At 42.6% G+C, this 15,439-nt stretch overlaps 1 protein-coding gene across 1 annotated transcript in view; it reads right to left on the bottom strand.

Moving 5' to 3' along the window:
- Window positions 1-3,638: 3,638 nt before the first annotated feature.
- Window positions 3,639-15,439, bottom strand: part of NFAT5 (nuclear factor of activated T cells 5) — a 63,725-nt gene continuing 51,924 nt past the window's right edge. Inside the window, exons 7-14 of the mRNA XM_054389701.1 lie at window positions 14,565-14,699; window positions 14,355-14,407; window positions 13,128-13,260; window positions 12,519-12,614; window positions 8,838-8,986; window positions 5,910-8,343; window positions 4,582-4,828; window positions 3,639-3,669 (exon numbers count right to left, since the gene is read on the bottom strand). Coding sequence (XP_054245676.1) covers window positions 4,590-4,828; window positions 5,910-8,343; window positions 8,838-8,986; window positions 12,519-12,614; window positions 13,128-13,260; window positions 14,355-14,407; window positions 14,565-14,699 — 3,239 coding nt within the window. The 3' untranslated portion in view covers window positions 3,639-3,669; window positions 4,582-4,589. The remainder of the gene's footprint in view (window positions 3,670-4,581; window positions 4,829-5,909; window positions 8,344-8,837; window positions 8,987-12,518; window positions 12,615-13,127; window positions 13,261-14,354; window positions 14,408-14,564; window positions 14,700-15,439) is intronic.

The raw sequence follows: 15,439 nt of genomic DNA, 5'->3' as shown, positions 1-15,439 counted from the left end.
GTTGGGAAGGACATTCAAAGGTCACCTGGTCCAATCGCCCTGCAGTGGGCAGGAACTTTACATTTAGGAAGCCTGGTATCTCGGTATCTTCTCACCTTCTCAACCACAATAGACTCAACATGATGCCACTGCCTCTTCAGGGAAGTATCTGCTGATGGCTGATGGGCAACTTTGGTGTGAGCACGGTGAGGAGTAAACAGAGGAATAAAACCAAACCAAGCAGAATAAGCTCCAGTGATCAGTATCAACTGCTGAAATCACAAAAGGAGATGGTCAGCCCTCTGGTAAAGTCCAGCTGTGGCTCATGCCGTTCCTGGGTCTTTCTGCCATGAAATCCTGCAGCCTGTTTTAAGCTCTTTATTGGCTTACCAAACCTCTCTCAATCCTCTCTAACAGCTGCTTGTGGCTTGTTCAAGCACTGATCAACGGCTGAGCAATCTCTCCATTCAAAGACAAATACTTTTTGTAACCAAATCACATGTTCCAAGTGTTGTACATTTAAACACTGACCTAAAATGAACAAGAGAAATTGAACAAGAGGAAGGTGTTACCCAGAAGTGGAAAATGTGACAGCACAGCCCTTTTTTTTTTTTTCCTTTTTTTTTAATTATCTTCTTTTTTTTTTTTTTTTTTTTACATTATTTTTTTCTCTTCTCTTCTTAAGCGACCTAAAACACACACACAAATCAAACATACCCTTCCCCTGGAGCTGTAGCAGTCCTGGTATGAAATTCTCTTTTGGACACACATCTTGGGAATGGAGAATTGGTCCCTGGTGACTTGGCACTGACCAACAGCACTTCAACATGAGGATTACACCCCTTGGGAACAAGGGAACAAATTGAAGCAGCACACAAGTGACTTCATCATTCCTATGACTTCTGTGTATGAAGGCCCCCAGCTGACACCCAACAGCTTGTCCTGGGGCTGCCATCCTGCAAACACCACCAGTTCATTTTTGAGTAACTGGATATTGACTTCCACCCTGTCTGGAAGCTGGTTCAGTCCATAATTTTGTCTTCTACGTAGCACACACGGAGCATTGAGTCAATGCTGCACAATTACTGTTTTTGTGTCATGAACCACAAACAGGAGTTTGTTAATCTTTTGTCTTAGCAGGAAAAGAAAATAATATTAAATCACAGAAAGGAAAAAAAAAAAGGAGAAAAATTTAAAAAGCATGGTTCAGGGTTAAAGCAGCTCTGGACATGATGAAGCAGGGAATTCTTTTTATCATGATTTAAAATTTTCATCGGTTTCAGCATAATCATAAATTAAAGAGTTAAAACACAGAGGCGCTAATAATAAAATATTAAATAGACAGTGATAGTGGATAGGAGTTGAATGGCTCATTCTGGACGAAACCCCATGGCTTTACACACCCCTAAAGGCCTAGGGCTTCCTCGCTAGGTCCTGCTGCTGAGTGACAGACACACCAAAGCACAGTGAAGCTTCTCCTAGCCAGCTGGAACAGCAAACTGCCTGACGGAATGGCGAGAGATGAACAAGTTATCCATGTTGCAAAAAAAAAAAAAAAAAAAAGTACTTAAATACTCAATAAAGACATAACAAACCCCACCCCACTGTTATCAGACGCCACGTTGTGGTAGAACATCAGACAAACTCACAAATTTACCACAAAAATGTGTGGCAAAAAGAATATTTTATATATATGTATATATATAAATTTTTTTTTATATTTATGCCAATGTACTCACTCAGTACAAATAGCAAAATAGTATACCATTTCCTAAATACAAAATATAGCTTTCCAAAAAAATGAAACACACATTAGATATAAACCATCCAAAACTTGAACGATTGAAAACTGTATTCAAAATTAAATGACCCAGAGCAGGTCTCTTTCTGAAAAGTTCCCTTCATATCGGCAAGAAGCCTTACTACTGAAAACGTAATTCAATGCCTCTCAATGAGAGAGAGAGAGAGAAAGAGAAAGAGAGAGACAGAAAGAGAAAGAGAATGTCGTGACAGACAGGAAAATCCATTCAAACAAAAACTCTACACAGCTCAACTACACACACGAGTTCGGGGGAGAAAACACACGGTAAACAGACAAGAGTAACTTAAAAACCATTTACAGACTAGGCTTTGTTATTTCAAATAACAAAAAGGACAAGTGACGTGATGCCAACTAGACTCTGCCAGGGCAGAACAGCCCCACGTGGAGCTGCTGGGCTCGACCCACCCCAACAGCCTCCTATGGGCAGGAGGAGGAGAAACAAACATCTGGAGGCTGTAGTGAGATATCACTGAACTGTCTGGAGAGTTGGAGCACCCAAAAAAAAATCCACACGCCTCACAATACAGCTGCATGGGCTGGAGTGGGTTGGTTTTACATTCGGTAACATCAGTCAATTGTGGGTTTTAATTGAGACGTGACGAGATCGAGAAACGAGACTCGGGGACTGTTGGTGTTAAAGTAAATCATCACTTCAAAACTGCGATGAGCTCAGTATGCTACAAAGATGCAACAGCTCAGGATGAAGTGAAATCTTCAAGGATGCTTCAAAATGATGTCAATTGCCCCCCTACTAGGAGTAAAGTCAAGCTGCAGATTTACATCAGTAACAGCTGGAGAAGGGAGATTCCTGCATTTAGGTGGTGGAGAAATTGCTTCCTTTCTCCTTAATCCATATATGTCAAAGCTTCTACTGACTAAGCAATTCAGTGCTGTGGATTCCTAAAGCTGCTTCTGATCTTTAAAGCCAGTAGGATACTTATGCCTTTGTTAAAAACACAGTATGAAACTGAGGGACAGAGAAGGGAAACCATGGCGAGGATGACAGCGAGAAGGCTGGTTTGAGAATGGCTAATGCAGCTTCCTAGAGGACTAACCCCTACTAGCCTGAGCCAGACACATTCTTCCTCAGCCAGGCAGAAAGCTCTTTCTCAAGCTGAAGGTGTTTTGAGCTTTTAAGAGCAAAATTTCACTGAAAGTTCCCCTTCATTCCTTCACTTTTTTTAGAGACACGACCCGTCATTCTGCACAGTACGTGTAAGGGACATGGAAACCGTTATCACATCTCAGCTGGGAAGCAGCCAGCTCTGGCCACCCACAGCAGCCAGTGATTTGCTGCTGGTTCGTAACCATTATCAATATTTTAACTGTTAGCAATATTTTTTTATTGCTACCTACTGCAATAAACCACAGTATTGGCTCTCCCACTCAACTGCAAAACACACTCCCTTCACATACTGACAGCAATGGGTCATGGCTCATGTCACAGGCATCTGATGTTTCTGGCTTCACAAGATGGTCTAGCCAAAAGAGGGGATGTGAAGAAGGAAGAGGAGGGGGGAAAAAAGTAAACGTGGTAACATGTATTACCTTCTACCAACAATAACAACTGACCAGATATGCTTTAAATTCAGAGAGCACCCCACTGCTAGTGAGGATCAGGAATCTGGTTAACAGGACAATCCCACACCCCAGTAAAACAAAGCATAGCTCTTCAGCATTATTGGCACTACAAATCCCAGTACTGTGGTCACAGCCTTAGGTGCTAGACACTGCAATTGGCCACGAGTGTGCTCTTTAGAGAAGAGGGCCACTTTTTGACAGAAGCAATCAGTTCCACACAGCCTAATCCAGAGTGAGAAGGTCTGAGAGGATCTGGGAAATCATCGCTTTTTTTCTTCATGGAATTTCTGCAGGAAAAGAAAAAAACAAGCAAACAAAAAAGTTAGACACGATTAACAAAAGTCATCCTCTTATTTTTCTGTAGTTCCTTCACCTTGAAGGTGTTCTTGACAAGCAGACATGAAAACATGAGTGAGCATCAGAGTATAGCGCTCTGTCACAGAGAAAGATCACTCTCCTTCTGGTCTTTAAGTTCATAATTTCATACACAAAAGTTTAGAAAATGAAGTGAAAATAGTTTAGATTAGAAAATGAAGTGCATCACTTGAACAAAACTTCCAGGGGATTCAAGACGGCCCCACAGTTAGCTACAGCCAAGTTACACACAGTGGGCACCAGCAGATGACATAATCCCCCTGGTTCTTGGTACTCATTTGTAGTCAAAGCCTCCTTCACCTCTGGGAAAAAGGCACCTTCTCAAAGCAGGATGTCTCCTAGTAACAGCTGATGGTGGGAGCTCTTTCCTAACAAAGACTCAGCATGTGGCACATTCCCAACAGCCACCATGTCCTACCAAAGCTTGTTTTCATGTTAAAGTATCATACGCAGGGGGAAACCTCAGAACAGTAGACTTGGGCTGCTAGTTATTCAGTAAGTCTCAAGTTTTTAACTATAGTCATATTTCCTGGTGCTTTTATCTGCCAAGCTGCCAGCCATCAACTCTCCCACCTAATAAAGTCCTAAAGTTTAACAGCACATGACAAAACACATAGCAACTGAACAAGACCCCATCTCAACCAACTCACACCAATTCTGATATCTGTTTTTAATAGCTCTGGCTTCTAGCCACTGCTGTCATTGTTAATTCAGCATTACTGCTGCCTTAGCTGGCCTCTGAAAGCACAGTGACACACTGCAAAGTAAAGCCTTGTTGAACAAAAGCAGCAGGAAGGAACCCAGAACCCAAAGCCATTACTTACTTGACGAATTAAAAGGAGCCAGCCATGTTGTTCCCCTGGTTTTGCAGTGACACAAGCAGGTCATCTATCTTCTCCATGTTCTGGTTGGTTGCCATAGCTGAGGGTAGTGGAGGAGTCTCAGAGATCTGCTGGGAGAGGAGCGCTGGCACCGCAGCTTGCCCTTCATTCTGAGGCTGTCCTGGCTGACTTATGGCCATCAACTCATCCGGCAGTGTAGCTGGTCCAGATGTTAGCAGCTGGCCACAGTCTGATTAGCAGCAAGGGAAGAATAAAGGGACATTTAAATGAGGCTCATAGAATCACAGTCATTAAGGTTGAAGACCTCTAAGATCAAGTCCAACCATCAACCCAACATCACCATGCCCAGCAAACTGTGTCCCCAGGTGCTATGTTTACACATTTTCTGAACACCTGCAGGGACAGTGACTCCACCACCTCTCTGGGCAGCCTGTTCCAATGTCTGACCACTCCTTCAGTAGAAGAGTTTTTCCTAATATCTAACCTAAACCTCCTCTGGAGCAACTTGAGGCTATTTTTCTCTTGCCTGTCACTCATTCCTTGGAAGAAGAGACCAACCTCCTTTCAGGCAGTTGTAAAGAGCCAGAAGGTCTCCCCTTAGTCTCCTTTCCTCCAGCCTGAATAACCCCAGTTCCCTCAGCTGCTCCTCACAAGACTTGGGCTCAAGACCCTTCACCAACTTCCTTGCCCTTCTCTGGACCTACTCCCACATCTCAATGTCCTTCTTTGAGCAGAGGAATACAGGCAGTGAGTTAGCAAACCTGTTCACATATAACCATACTGACTATGGACTCTGTAGAGCCTTACAGGCACTTTTGTTCATGTGACCTCCTCTGCCCATTGCTCTTTTAGGGCATAACTAGAGGTTCAAGGTGTGTGTACGTACTGAATATATAGACTTTATCATCATAGAATCATGGAATGCTTTGGATTAGAAGGAACCTTGAAGATCAGCTCCAAACCCAATGACCAGGTTGCTCAAGACCAAATTACAACCAAATGTGTTAACAACCCAGAGGCCAACACTCAGCTAGAAGGAAAACACAAAAACCCAGTGCTGTCTTAAGGGTTGGGCTTGGTGATCTTAAAGGTCTCTTCCAACCAAAATGATTCTAAGACTCTAAATTAGCAACATTCAGAGCAAGGTGATGAGTTTGTGTTTTCTCCAGTTTAGTGCTGCTTTACTGATTCCAGATTTTTTTAGCATACATATATATATATATTTTAGAACTGAACAATCAAATGTCTTGTGAAGTCCTATGAGCAGCTCTCCTAAATCATAAAACCAGATCTGGGCATCTGTCACTTACTGTTTTGAATGCCGAACAGGAATATTCCTGATGTTTGCTGAGATGAAGCAGGAGAATTCTGCAGCTGGTTGATGGCACCTCCTGCTGTGTTGTGAAATAAAGAAGGTTGTTGCTGCGGAGGAGAAGCAGTTCCCTGCATTCCTGCCATGCTGTTCTGAGAAGAGTACATTGGAGACTGCTGCAGTTCTTGCTGGCTCATGCTGTTCTGCAGGGCAGACATGGAAGCTGAAGAGATGAAGAGGGTGACTTGCTGCTCTTGAGAACTTGGTGACCCTTGGACCAACTGAATCTGGGGTGAGTTATGGAAGATGGCTGGCTGCTGTGCTTCTGCCTGGTTGGATCCAGGATTCTGGAGAGAAGACACTGTAGTCTGACTCTGGAATTGCATGGGCTGCTGCTCCTGGTTCATTGATGCCATGTTGGTCTGTGGGTGAAAAATGGACTGACCCTGCTGCTCCTGATTGGTAACTGGATTTTGATTTGGATTGAAAATCATGTTCTGCTTTTGAGAAGCAATTGTACCCATCGCATTTTGATTACTGAACATCATGTTCTGCTGTTGCTGCTGCTGCTGCTCTTGAGAGGGAGGACTACTCTGAATAGCAACTATTGAGTGCTGAGGCTGGAAGATGGCTCCTTGCTGGTTCTGGGGAATTGAACTGGACTGGATGGAGCCTAAAGACACTTGGGACTGAAACAAACCCTGCTGAGCAGGCTGAGTCTGGGGCTGTTCCTGGGGAAGCAAAGAGCTCTGCATGTGAGAGATCTGGGTCTGCTGCTGGAATGAAGTCTGCTGTTCAGTGTTTGTTGCTGTCTGAAGAGGAGAAATGGAATTTGGGCTCGTGAAGAACGACATCTGCTCTTCCTGCGTTGCAGGGTTACTCATTGAGCTCTGGGAAAGGAACATGTTGGCAGACTGCTGGTCTTGAGGAACTGAGGAGCTCTGTAATACACCCATGGTGTTCTGTGAGTGGAACATGGGAGGCTGCAGTTGGTCTGAGGAATTAGTACTGGTCTGGTTGTGGACAATGGAATTTGGACTGTGAAAAAGAGAGCCTTGTGTCTCCTGGGATATGTTCTGAGTATCGCCAATCGGATTCTGAGAGTGAAAGAGCTGAGCTTGTGAATGTGGAGACTGCTGCATAAAGCTTCCTGACTGAATGGACATCATTTCTCCTCCTTGCTGGAACAGCCCACCTCCTTGTTGCTGAGTTCCACTTGCCTGGGCAGCCATCATGTTTTTGGTAGACGAAAAGAGATTAACTTGAGACTGACTTTCTCCACTGTGCTGCATTTGAACCATGGTCTGAAAAACAGTACTTTGCATCTGCTTACTCTGTCCTGAAGCTTCTTCTCCATCTGCAGAATTTGATGCCTGAAACATAGCAGGTCCATTGTTGGAGACCTGCTGCTGAGCTGCAGGAGTAGTCTCACTTCCAGAAACCCCAGGAGATGATGAGAACAACTCACACTGCATCTGCATGTCTTCGCTGGTTGATAACCCACTCATTATGTGAGAAGCCTGCTGGTAAACAGGTGACTGCTGGAGGGCTCCGTTCCCTGACGTTGTCGAGGAGAACAAGTCAGACTGCATCTGTGTGGCAGCCTGGCAAATGTTCTGCTGGATTCCTATCACCATTGCTGCAGAAGTCTCCATCGCCTGCTGCTGCTGCTGCTGTTGCTGCTGTTGATTGGACAATGTGTTCTCAGGCTGCGAGTGAACATTTTCAGCTCGGCCAGGCAAGAGGTTCTCTGGTCTGGAATGGACAGCAGTGTCTGAGGAAGAAAACATCCCAGGATTTACACTGTTCTGGATCTGGCTAACTTGCTGAAAGATATCTGCATTTAGCTGATCTTGAACATCCTCACTGCTGTCTGAACCGGAAAATAAAACAGAAGACAACTGCTGCTGAGCTTCCAATACCTGCTGCACCAAGTCAACATTCCTGTTGCTGCCCGTAGCAGTGTTAGTTGGAAAATTCCCAGCCTGCAGCTGCTGGATGGTGTTCTGCAACTGACTCACACCACTGGCCGAGGAGAAAATACTGGATGAAATCTGCTGCTGCAAGGCTTGTGCTGGTTCTGAGAGCGTTGACTGCTGTTGCTGTGACGCATCAGTTAGCTGGGACAGAGTGACTACTGTGCCATCTGACTGCAGGACTTCCCTGGTTTGGGAATCTCTTGTCTGGAACTGTGCAGCTTGCTGCAGTAAGGCATCACTGTTCTGCAGCTGACCTGGAGTAGTGACTGCTGAAAAGCTTCCGGGCTGGGAAATGTCCTGCGTTTGGATGGTCGTTAGTGTCTCTGGGTTGTACACCTTCGGCTGGATTTGCTGCTGGTTTTCATTTTCCGAAGGTAAATGGGAAGCAGAAGTTGATATGCCAGACATACTGTTTTCCAGTGTTTGCTGAGTTGGTCCAACCACATTCGAAGCCTGAAAAGAGCAATACCATTAAGCCATTTGTAAAATTACTCAGGCTGTGTTATTAAAGTTCCCCCAATCCACTGTGCTCAGGAAAGGCTCAAGGGAAGATTCGGTGGCTCTGTATCTCTCCGTAGCTAACAAATGACTAGCAGTGGAAATGCTACTGCAAGGAAGAAGTCAAGGTACAACTTAAAGAAAACAATGCTAGGGAGTGATTAAAATACTTATTCTAACAGAAATTTACTACTTCTGTGTCACAAGACAAAAAATGTTCACCATAGTGTCATCACCAATCAGTTTGAATGTGGGGACAAGTTGCTTTCAAAGGAAATTGTCTCTTACTTGAACCATGCTCTGTGATCAGACATCTTGCCCAGACCAGCTTCAGACATGGTATTTTCCCTGTCTGTTACTCTGCTATTAGAACTGATGAGTAGAACAGACTGATGGGTAGATGCAACCAAGATTATTAAAGCTACTCTCTACAGATCACAGAAACTTACCTTGAAGACAGGGGGAGATCTTTTTTCTGCACTTACTTCCATTGGAGCCACATCTTCACTCTTAATCATACTGCTTGGCATGAGTGGAGTTATCAAGGCACTAGGAAGAATGTTCACCTTCTCCAGGTTACAGCCTGTGGCCTTCACTGCTGCAGCCACAAAGGGAGACAGAAAAAGGGCAATGGAATGTTAACATTGGCTATACACAGAATGGACTTCTGGTGGTGGCCACCTTCCCCTTTCATTTTTCAGCCCTACAAGAGCCCTCATCCTGTATCAGATGGTAACATGCAGAGAGACCATTGCTGTAATTGAAATTAACTGTCTTAATACACTGCTGAATCTGAGCTTAAACCAAACTAAACCCAAAGCCTGTAACAAACCACACTTCCACAAGTACTTCAAAGTAAATTAAAAGAATTAATCTTCAACATAAAAGCAACAGATCTCTAGGCTTTCAACAAATTTAAACCTCACACTAACATGGCAGCAAATTTCTGCAGATTTCCATTGAGAACATGCCAGGTCCTCAGGAACAAGCCTTGTGTGTTTGTTCTCTGTAGAACCAAATGCTCTTCTGAAATGTTATTTTCTGTCTTTAGCAATAAAATCTCAGCATGGCAACAGTTATCAATATACCAACAGCCAAATAAATTCATTCCCTCCTCCTGTTAACTCAAGGTCTGGGGTTGCTCCAGAAAGACAAGCCCCAGGATCTGAGGTGCTGGGCTGTGCTGCTGGCAGGGAACAGAGGTTGAGTGAGACTATTCCAAAATACATCTGCTTCAGGACAGATGAGGTCATACAGGGTGTTGGATTCTTCCATGCTGTAGTCACAATTTATAAGCTTCCCCATGCGCTTAATCATCTTGTGTTCATCAGAAACAAATTATGTAAGTAGCTAACAAAAATTCTCAGTAGCATATAGATTAGATCCTACCAATGGTATGTTCATCCACAGTGACATATTGGGTTGGAAGAATAAAAAAAAAAAATAGTGAGATTTATAACGAAGTGGAAGATTCAAAAGCAAACAAATACTGTTTGGTATGGACCCTTACTATGTTTTTGTAACACATTTTGGTTTAGAACTTTCAGTTCTAAACACTTTAGGTTCAGTTTTTAATTTAAATCTTGTTACCACCTTACCAAGACAAACACATTTACTTTTCCTTTTCTCCCAAAGCTGGAAACTGAACCCATCATGAAGTACTTAAAACCAGTTCTCCAGCACTAATTCAGTGTTTAGAAGGCAAAGGCCTAGTACATGGTTGTCCACTCCTTCCCCCCCAACATTCCTCCAGCTTTACAGGGCAGCTTAGATTTAGAAATGTGTTGTCTTGGAATGCAACTTGTCACTGAAGTCTATCAAATCTGAGGACATTTTTAATGTTGGAGCCAAGAGGCTGTAATGGCCTTAGGAAGCCATGTTTTGGGTTTTTTTTTCTAACATATGCAGATGCTGCACAGAAATTGGTTTAAGGAATATTCACAGATACCTGAGACAAAGATGAAAATTGCCTGTAGAGAAAGACCCTGGAGCTCAGTCTATAACTACGTGTTCCTGTCAACAACAGTTCACTCTGTTTGGCCAGTGCTGCTGGAAATGATGCCACTTAAGAAATCATGAATTCAAGGATTTTTGCTCCCAGTGAAAGGAAGTAGGAAGGAAGGGGCATCCCACTGCACCCCCCCCCCCGGTCTTTAGCATTTCAGAACAGTGAGGAAGGATGGGCTGGGATATATGCAGAAACAAAGCACAGAAAGCAAGCAAAACTCTCTGACTTCTGGTTCATGATCAACTTAGAGCACAGAACCTCAGAATCATAGAACCATTAAGGTTGGAAAAGACCTCTAAGATCATCAAGTTCAACCATCAACCTAATACCACCACACCCACTAAACCATGACCCAGGGTGCCGCAACTACATATTTTTTTAACATCTCTAGGGGTGGTGACTCCATCACCTCCCTGGACAGAACAGGTACAGGAATAAGCCATCAAAAAGGAAGCTGGCCAGCACAAAACCCACGCCAGAAAGTAAATTAAGATGTGTCGCATAAACTAAACAGAGGACACGAAGCAGCAGAAATAGCACATGGTGTTCTCATGAACAGCAGATGTTCTCCTGTGGCATCTTCCCATGGTTAAGCCCCCACGCTGTTAGCTGGATGTCAGGCTTGCCCTGATACATTAGTTATTATTTCCCTCATCTTTTTCATCTTGCTACCAAGGTCTCCCCAGGCTTTTTATTGCCTTGTTTCATTGCCCTAAATATTTCTGCATATTTCTTCCCCAAATATTCTCTGCAGGTTTAAACTCATCATTCCTTGATGATCCTCCCTAACAAGTTGTAAAGTCAACTTGTAAATACATCCCCTGCCAAGACCAAGCTATTAACTTCAAACATGAGCTTCATGATTCTAACCTGAAGCTACAGATTCCTATCAAACTTGTGATCATGTTGTTAATTTGCTTACCTTCCAACCTGCTTTCACTAGAGTAGACTCTGGAAATTTCCAGTAACCTTTGTACACCATCAGAGTTTTAACCATCGACTAAGAAACATTTCCTTCCTCTACTTGTATTTCAGTATCAGAAGGATCAATTCACTTCACACTTAAAGAGCAGGCAAACCTGAAACTTGCTCCCTTGGTACAAAATTGTCCACAAACTACACATGTCAGAATGGTCAAGAAAAGAGAACCTCACTAAAGGGACCTAACTAGATCCACCAAAACCAGACTTATAACACCACTGGACAACAACAATTACCAAGTTGGCATGATGGTGTTTCTCAGGATTTGGTTCATCCCCTCTAAAATTTATGTCTGTATTTTTGTTTAAATTAACATTACACAGTTTCTAAAGCCCTTGTACTAACCCCTATCTCAGGCTGCTTTTTTCTTCTTCACTCACAAGCACACTAAAAGATTAAACTGCAGGGCCTGAGGTGTGAAAAATTAATTTAATTTATTTTTTAACTTATTTTTTTCCAAAGATTTTCTTCTATTCTGGTTGATGTCACAATCACAGAATGACAGAATTGTTTTGGTTGGAAGAGATCTTTAAGATCATCAAGTTGAACCCTTAAGCCAGCACTGCCAAGCCACCACTAAATCATATCCCTCAACACCACATCTCCACAGCTTTGAAACCCTTCCAGGGGTGGGGACTCCCCCAGTGCCCTGGGCAGCCTGGTCAATGGCTTGACAAGTCTTTTGGGGAAAAGAAATTGTTTCTCATGTTCAATCTAAACCTCCCCTGGGGCAACTTGAGGCCACTCCCTTATGTTCTTGTTACTTAGAAGATACCAACTTCCCCCACACTCCAACCTCCTTTCAGGGAGCTGTAGACAGCCGGAAGGTCTCCCCTCAGCCTCTGTTTCTCCAGCCTGAGCAACCCCAGTTCCCTCAGCTGCTCCTCACAAGGCTCATGCTCTAGATCCTTCACCAGCTTCCTTGCCCTTCTCTGGACCTTTTACTTTTTTTCTTTATACTTACAGGAACACTGTTATGAAGCAAAACACTCAGAATCAGAAAACAAACCCAACTGTAAGAATACAGCCAGATTTTATAAGCACAGACTTATCTTCACAGGATGTCTGATTCATTCCTCCAAATTTGGATAGGCATTTATAGCTAAATTATTAACAACAATGATAAGAATCAATTTAATACCTTTTATAGCCTCTTCAAAAGAACAATGTTGGGCTGGGCTGGAGATTTCCTTCTTCACATTAACATTCAGAGTACCAGCTGTTGAGACAAAACACACTGAGAACTTCCTTATGTTAAAACAGCAAACAAGAGAGAAAAAAAAAAAGAGAGAGAAAAATAACAAAGCAAACCAAAACAGTTACTTAAAGTAATTAAGGTGCTTTGAAAAATTTTGCACTGTGTGTTGGAATATAGAAACAAAAATACGTGATATGGTCAAACTTCAGCTTTCCTTAGGATAAAGCTTGCTGCTGTCTTTTGGTTCTGTTTGGGTTGCTGCATGTAGTATGCTGACTTTATTCCTGCTCAGGTTCATTTTGAACCTTGCACTAGAAATGGATGCTACTTTGTAAGAACAGCCATCTCCACACAGCTGAAATTTGAGCCACATAAAAGAGAAAAGCCAAGCCTTTAGATTTCATTATTTAACAGAGCAAACCTCACCTGCAAGAGGGTTTTGGAAAAATGCACATTACTTAACCTTTCTGTTGGGTGGACTAAATGCTACAAAATGACAAGCACAGCAGGTAAAACTGCCCATTCCCTCTTCCAGTTCCCCATTTTACATACATGTATCTGGAGTGTAGGTAAACGGTTGCACATCGTGTGATCTTCCAGCATTGGTCACCACATAAATTCCCACAGAAACAGCTGAGGTTATTTGCTGGTCATGATATGGTGGCACCTTCACAATAAGGTGATTCTGCAATGCAAGAATCATCTTTAAAATCACATTAGAAACTTTATTTTTTTATCATTATTTATTATTGAACTTAGCTGTGTTTGCAGCCATACAAAGAGAGAAACAGACTGCTAAATAAAAACAAAGGCACTGGGGAAAATGTAATCAATTGACACTTTCAGTGAACTAAGCTGATTACTAACTTGTGCTAGAAGAAACATGTGAGTAACCTGCTTATGAAATGCTCACTGGCAACGTACAGCTCGACTGGGAGGTACAGAAAGGAAAGACATATGAAGTCCAGCCCTTTATACACAAGCTTATCCCTAACATGCCTGACTGCACTGTGCTCAGTTTGCTGTCAGTTCCGCTGGACTCAGACCTGCCAGCGTACTGCTGAGTCAGACTCAGGGTGGACAGATGGAGGATGGAGTCTCACGTTACACCTAAGCGGATTTAACACCGAGCAGACATCAGAAAACAGGCCCTGCAATCACTCATCAACTGGAACAGTGATGAGTGATCTGTCTACTGCCCATCCACCTCTACTCCACTGGAGGTGAGACATGATTCCTGCCAGTGCAGGCATGGAATGCTGCCGTCAGAGCTGGGAGCACGTCATTTACATCTAAGAAATCCCTCTAATTTCAGTCCCATAGTCCATAAAGGCACCAAGTTGTGTCCACAACAATAAACTAATCTTCTGTAAAACGTTTCAGAGTGGAAGAGAAATTCAGTCAGGAATAAAAACCATGACAGGGACACAATCTGTCTCCATGCAATCTGTCTCCTAACACGCCCTTAGGAAAGCTCCTGGAAAATTTGTATTAAGCCTTTTAATTACATTTAATTATGTTACATTAAGAGCAAAGACTTGCTCACCTACTCCATATACCACACTCCTGCTGTGGTATCTAAGCTCTCAGTTAGAAAATTAATAATTTACTTGTATAAACCCCAAACAGTGGCAAGTTCTTCAGTGAGGCTGGTAGAATATTTCAGGAGTATTATTTCTAGAAATGCACAGGAAGATGGAAGGGCTTATTGGATTCTTCTTTGGAAACAGAGCTGGAGTAGTTTTAACATAATAATAAATAATAATAATATAGAAGTACCTGATGAAATAATTCCATGTCTATTTCAGCTTCTGCCTTCCAAGAATTCTCATCTAAATGAAAGTTAGAAAGAAAAATTTATTTCATATCCATAAAAAGAAAGTTATTTTAGTGCTTTCGATTCTGCTTCTGCCACTAAACTCTATCAACCAATACAAACCCAAACATGTCCCCTTCAGCACCCTGAGCCATTATTGCTTTCACACTAACCAGAAACATTCTCTTGGAAAATCACTTTTGTTCCCTTTAGAAAGTTCTTGCCAATCAAAAAAACTTCCTCTTCACCCTTCACTGAACAACTGTGCAGACTTTTCTTTAGGATCTCTGGAACTCCTGCTGGTTGAGCTGCAATTGGAAAAAACAAATTGTTTGGAATCAAGAAAATATCAACATCTGAAACAAAAAGCTTTTACTCACAGGATTATAAAGAGCAAAACAATTCCTGAGCTTCTTCCTTTACTGTACCATTCCTGACACAACTTTTCATAAGTTAACTGCCTTTATTATTCCCTCACTAAATGTCAGGATCTCATAAAAATCACACTTAGGTAAACAATTCACTAAGAAACTTTTCCCTTTTATCCCGCATTTACCAAATCTTCAAAACAAAGCTTTCAGTGTTTGAGCCACAGCTCAAGAAGTGCTCAGAAGAGAAGGAAATCTGGTTCTGTAATCTCCTGGCATGCTCTGCATACATCAGACTCCAGCTGCAGCACACCTTCACATTTACCTGTGAGCTCATCAAACCATTTTTGACAAAGCTTATTTTGCTGTGCAGAAGGGTAGAAGTACCAATGTCCATCTGACCTGTGCTTTTCAGACTGACACAGCTTGAGCAGGTTGGTCTAGTTGAAGACATTCCTGCCCATGGCAGGAGGTTGGAACTAGATGATCTTGAAGGTCCCTTCCAACCCAAACCACTCTATGACTTTCGGGACCAATAAACTTGAGCTAATACAAATCCTTGTATGAGACATCTCTGTAGTTGGAGATTATAGCAATTTATATCCTGTAAACTAGCAAAGAGACCACAGCTTCCAGAAATACATCCCCAGAAACCACAGATGATAGTTTATATAACACAT

Source organism: Indicator indicator, chromosome 19 (genome assembly GCF_027791375.1).
Source record: "Indicator indicator isolate 239-I01 chromosome 19, UM_Iind_1.1, whole genome shotgun sequence".
In the NCBI taxonomy this organism is placed as follows: domain Eukaryota; kingdom Metazoa; phylum Chordata; class Aves; order Piciformes; family Indicatoridae; genus Indicator; species Indicator indicator.
Note: the sequence above shows the minus strand (reverse complement) of the source record. Positions and strands in the feature narration are given on the sequence as shown.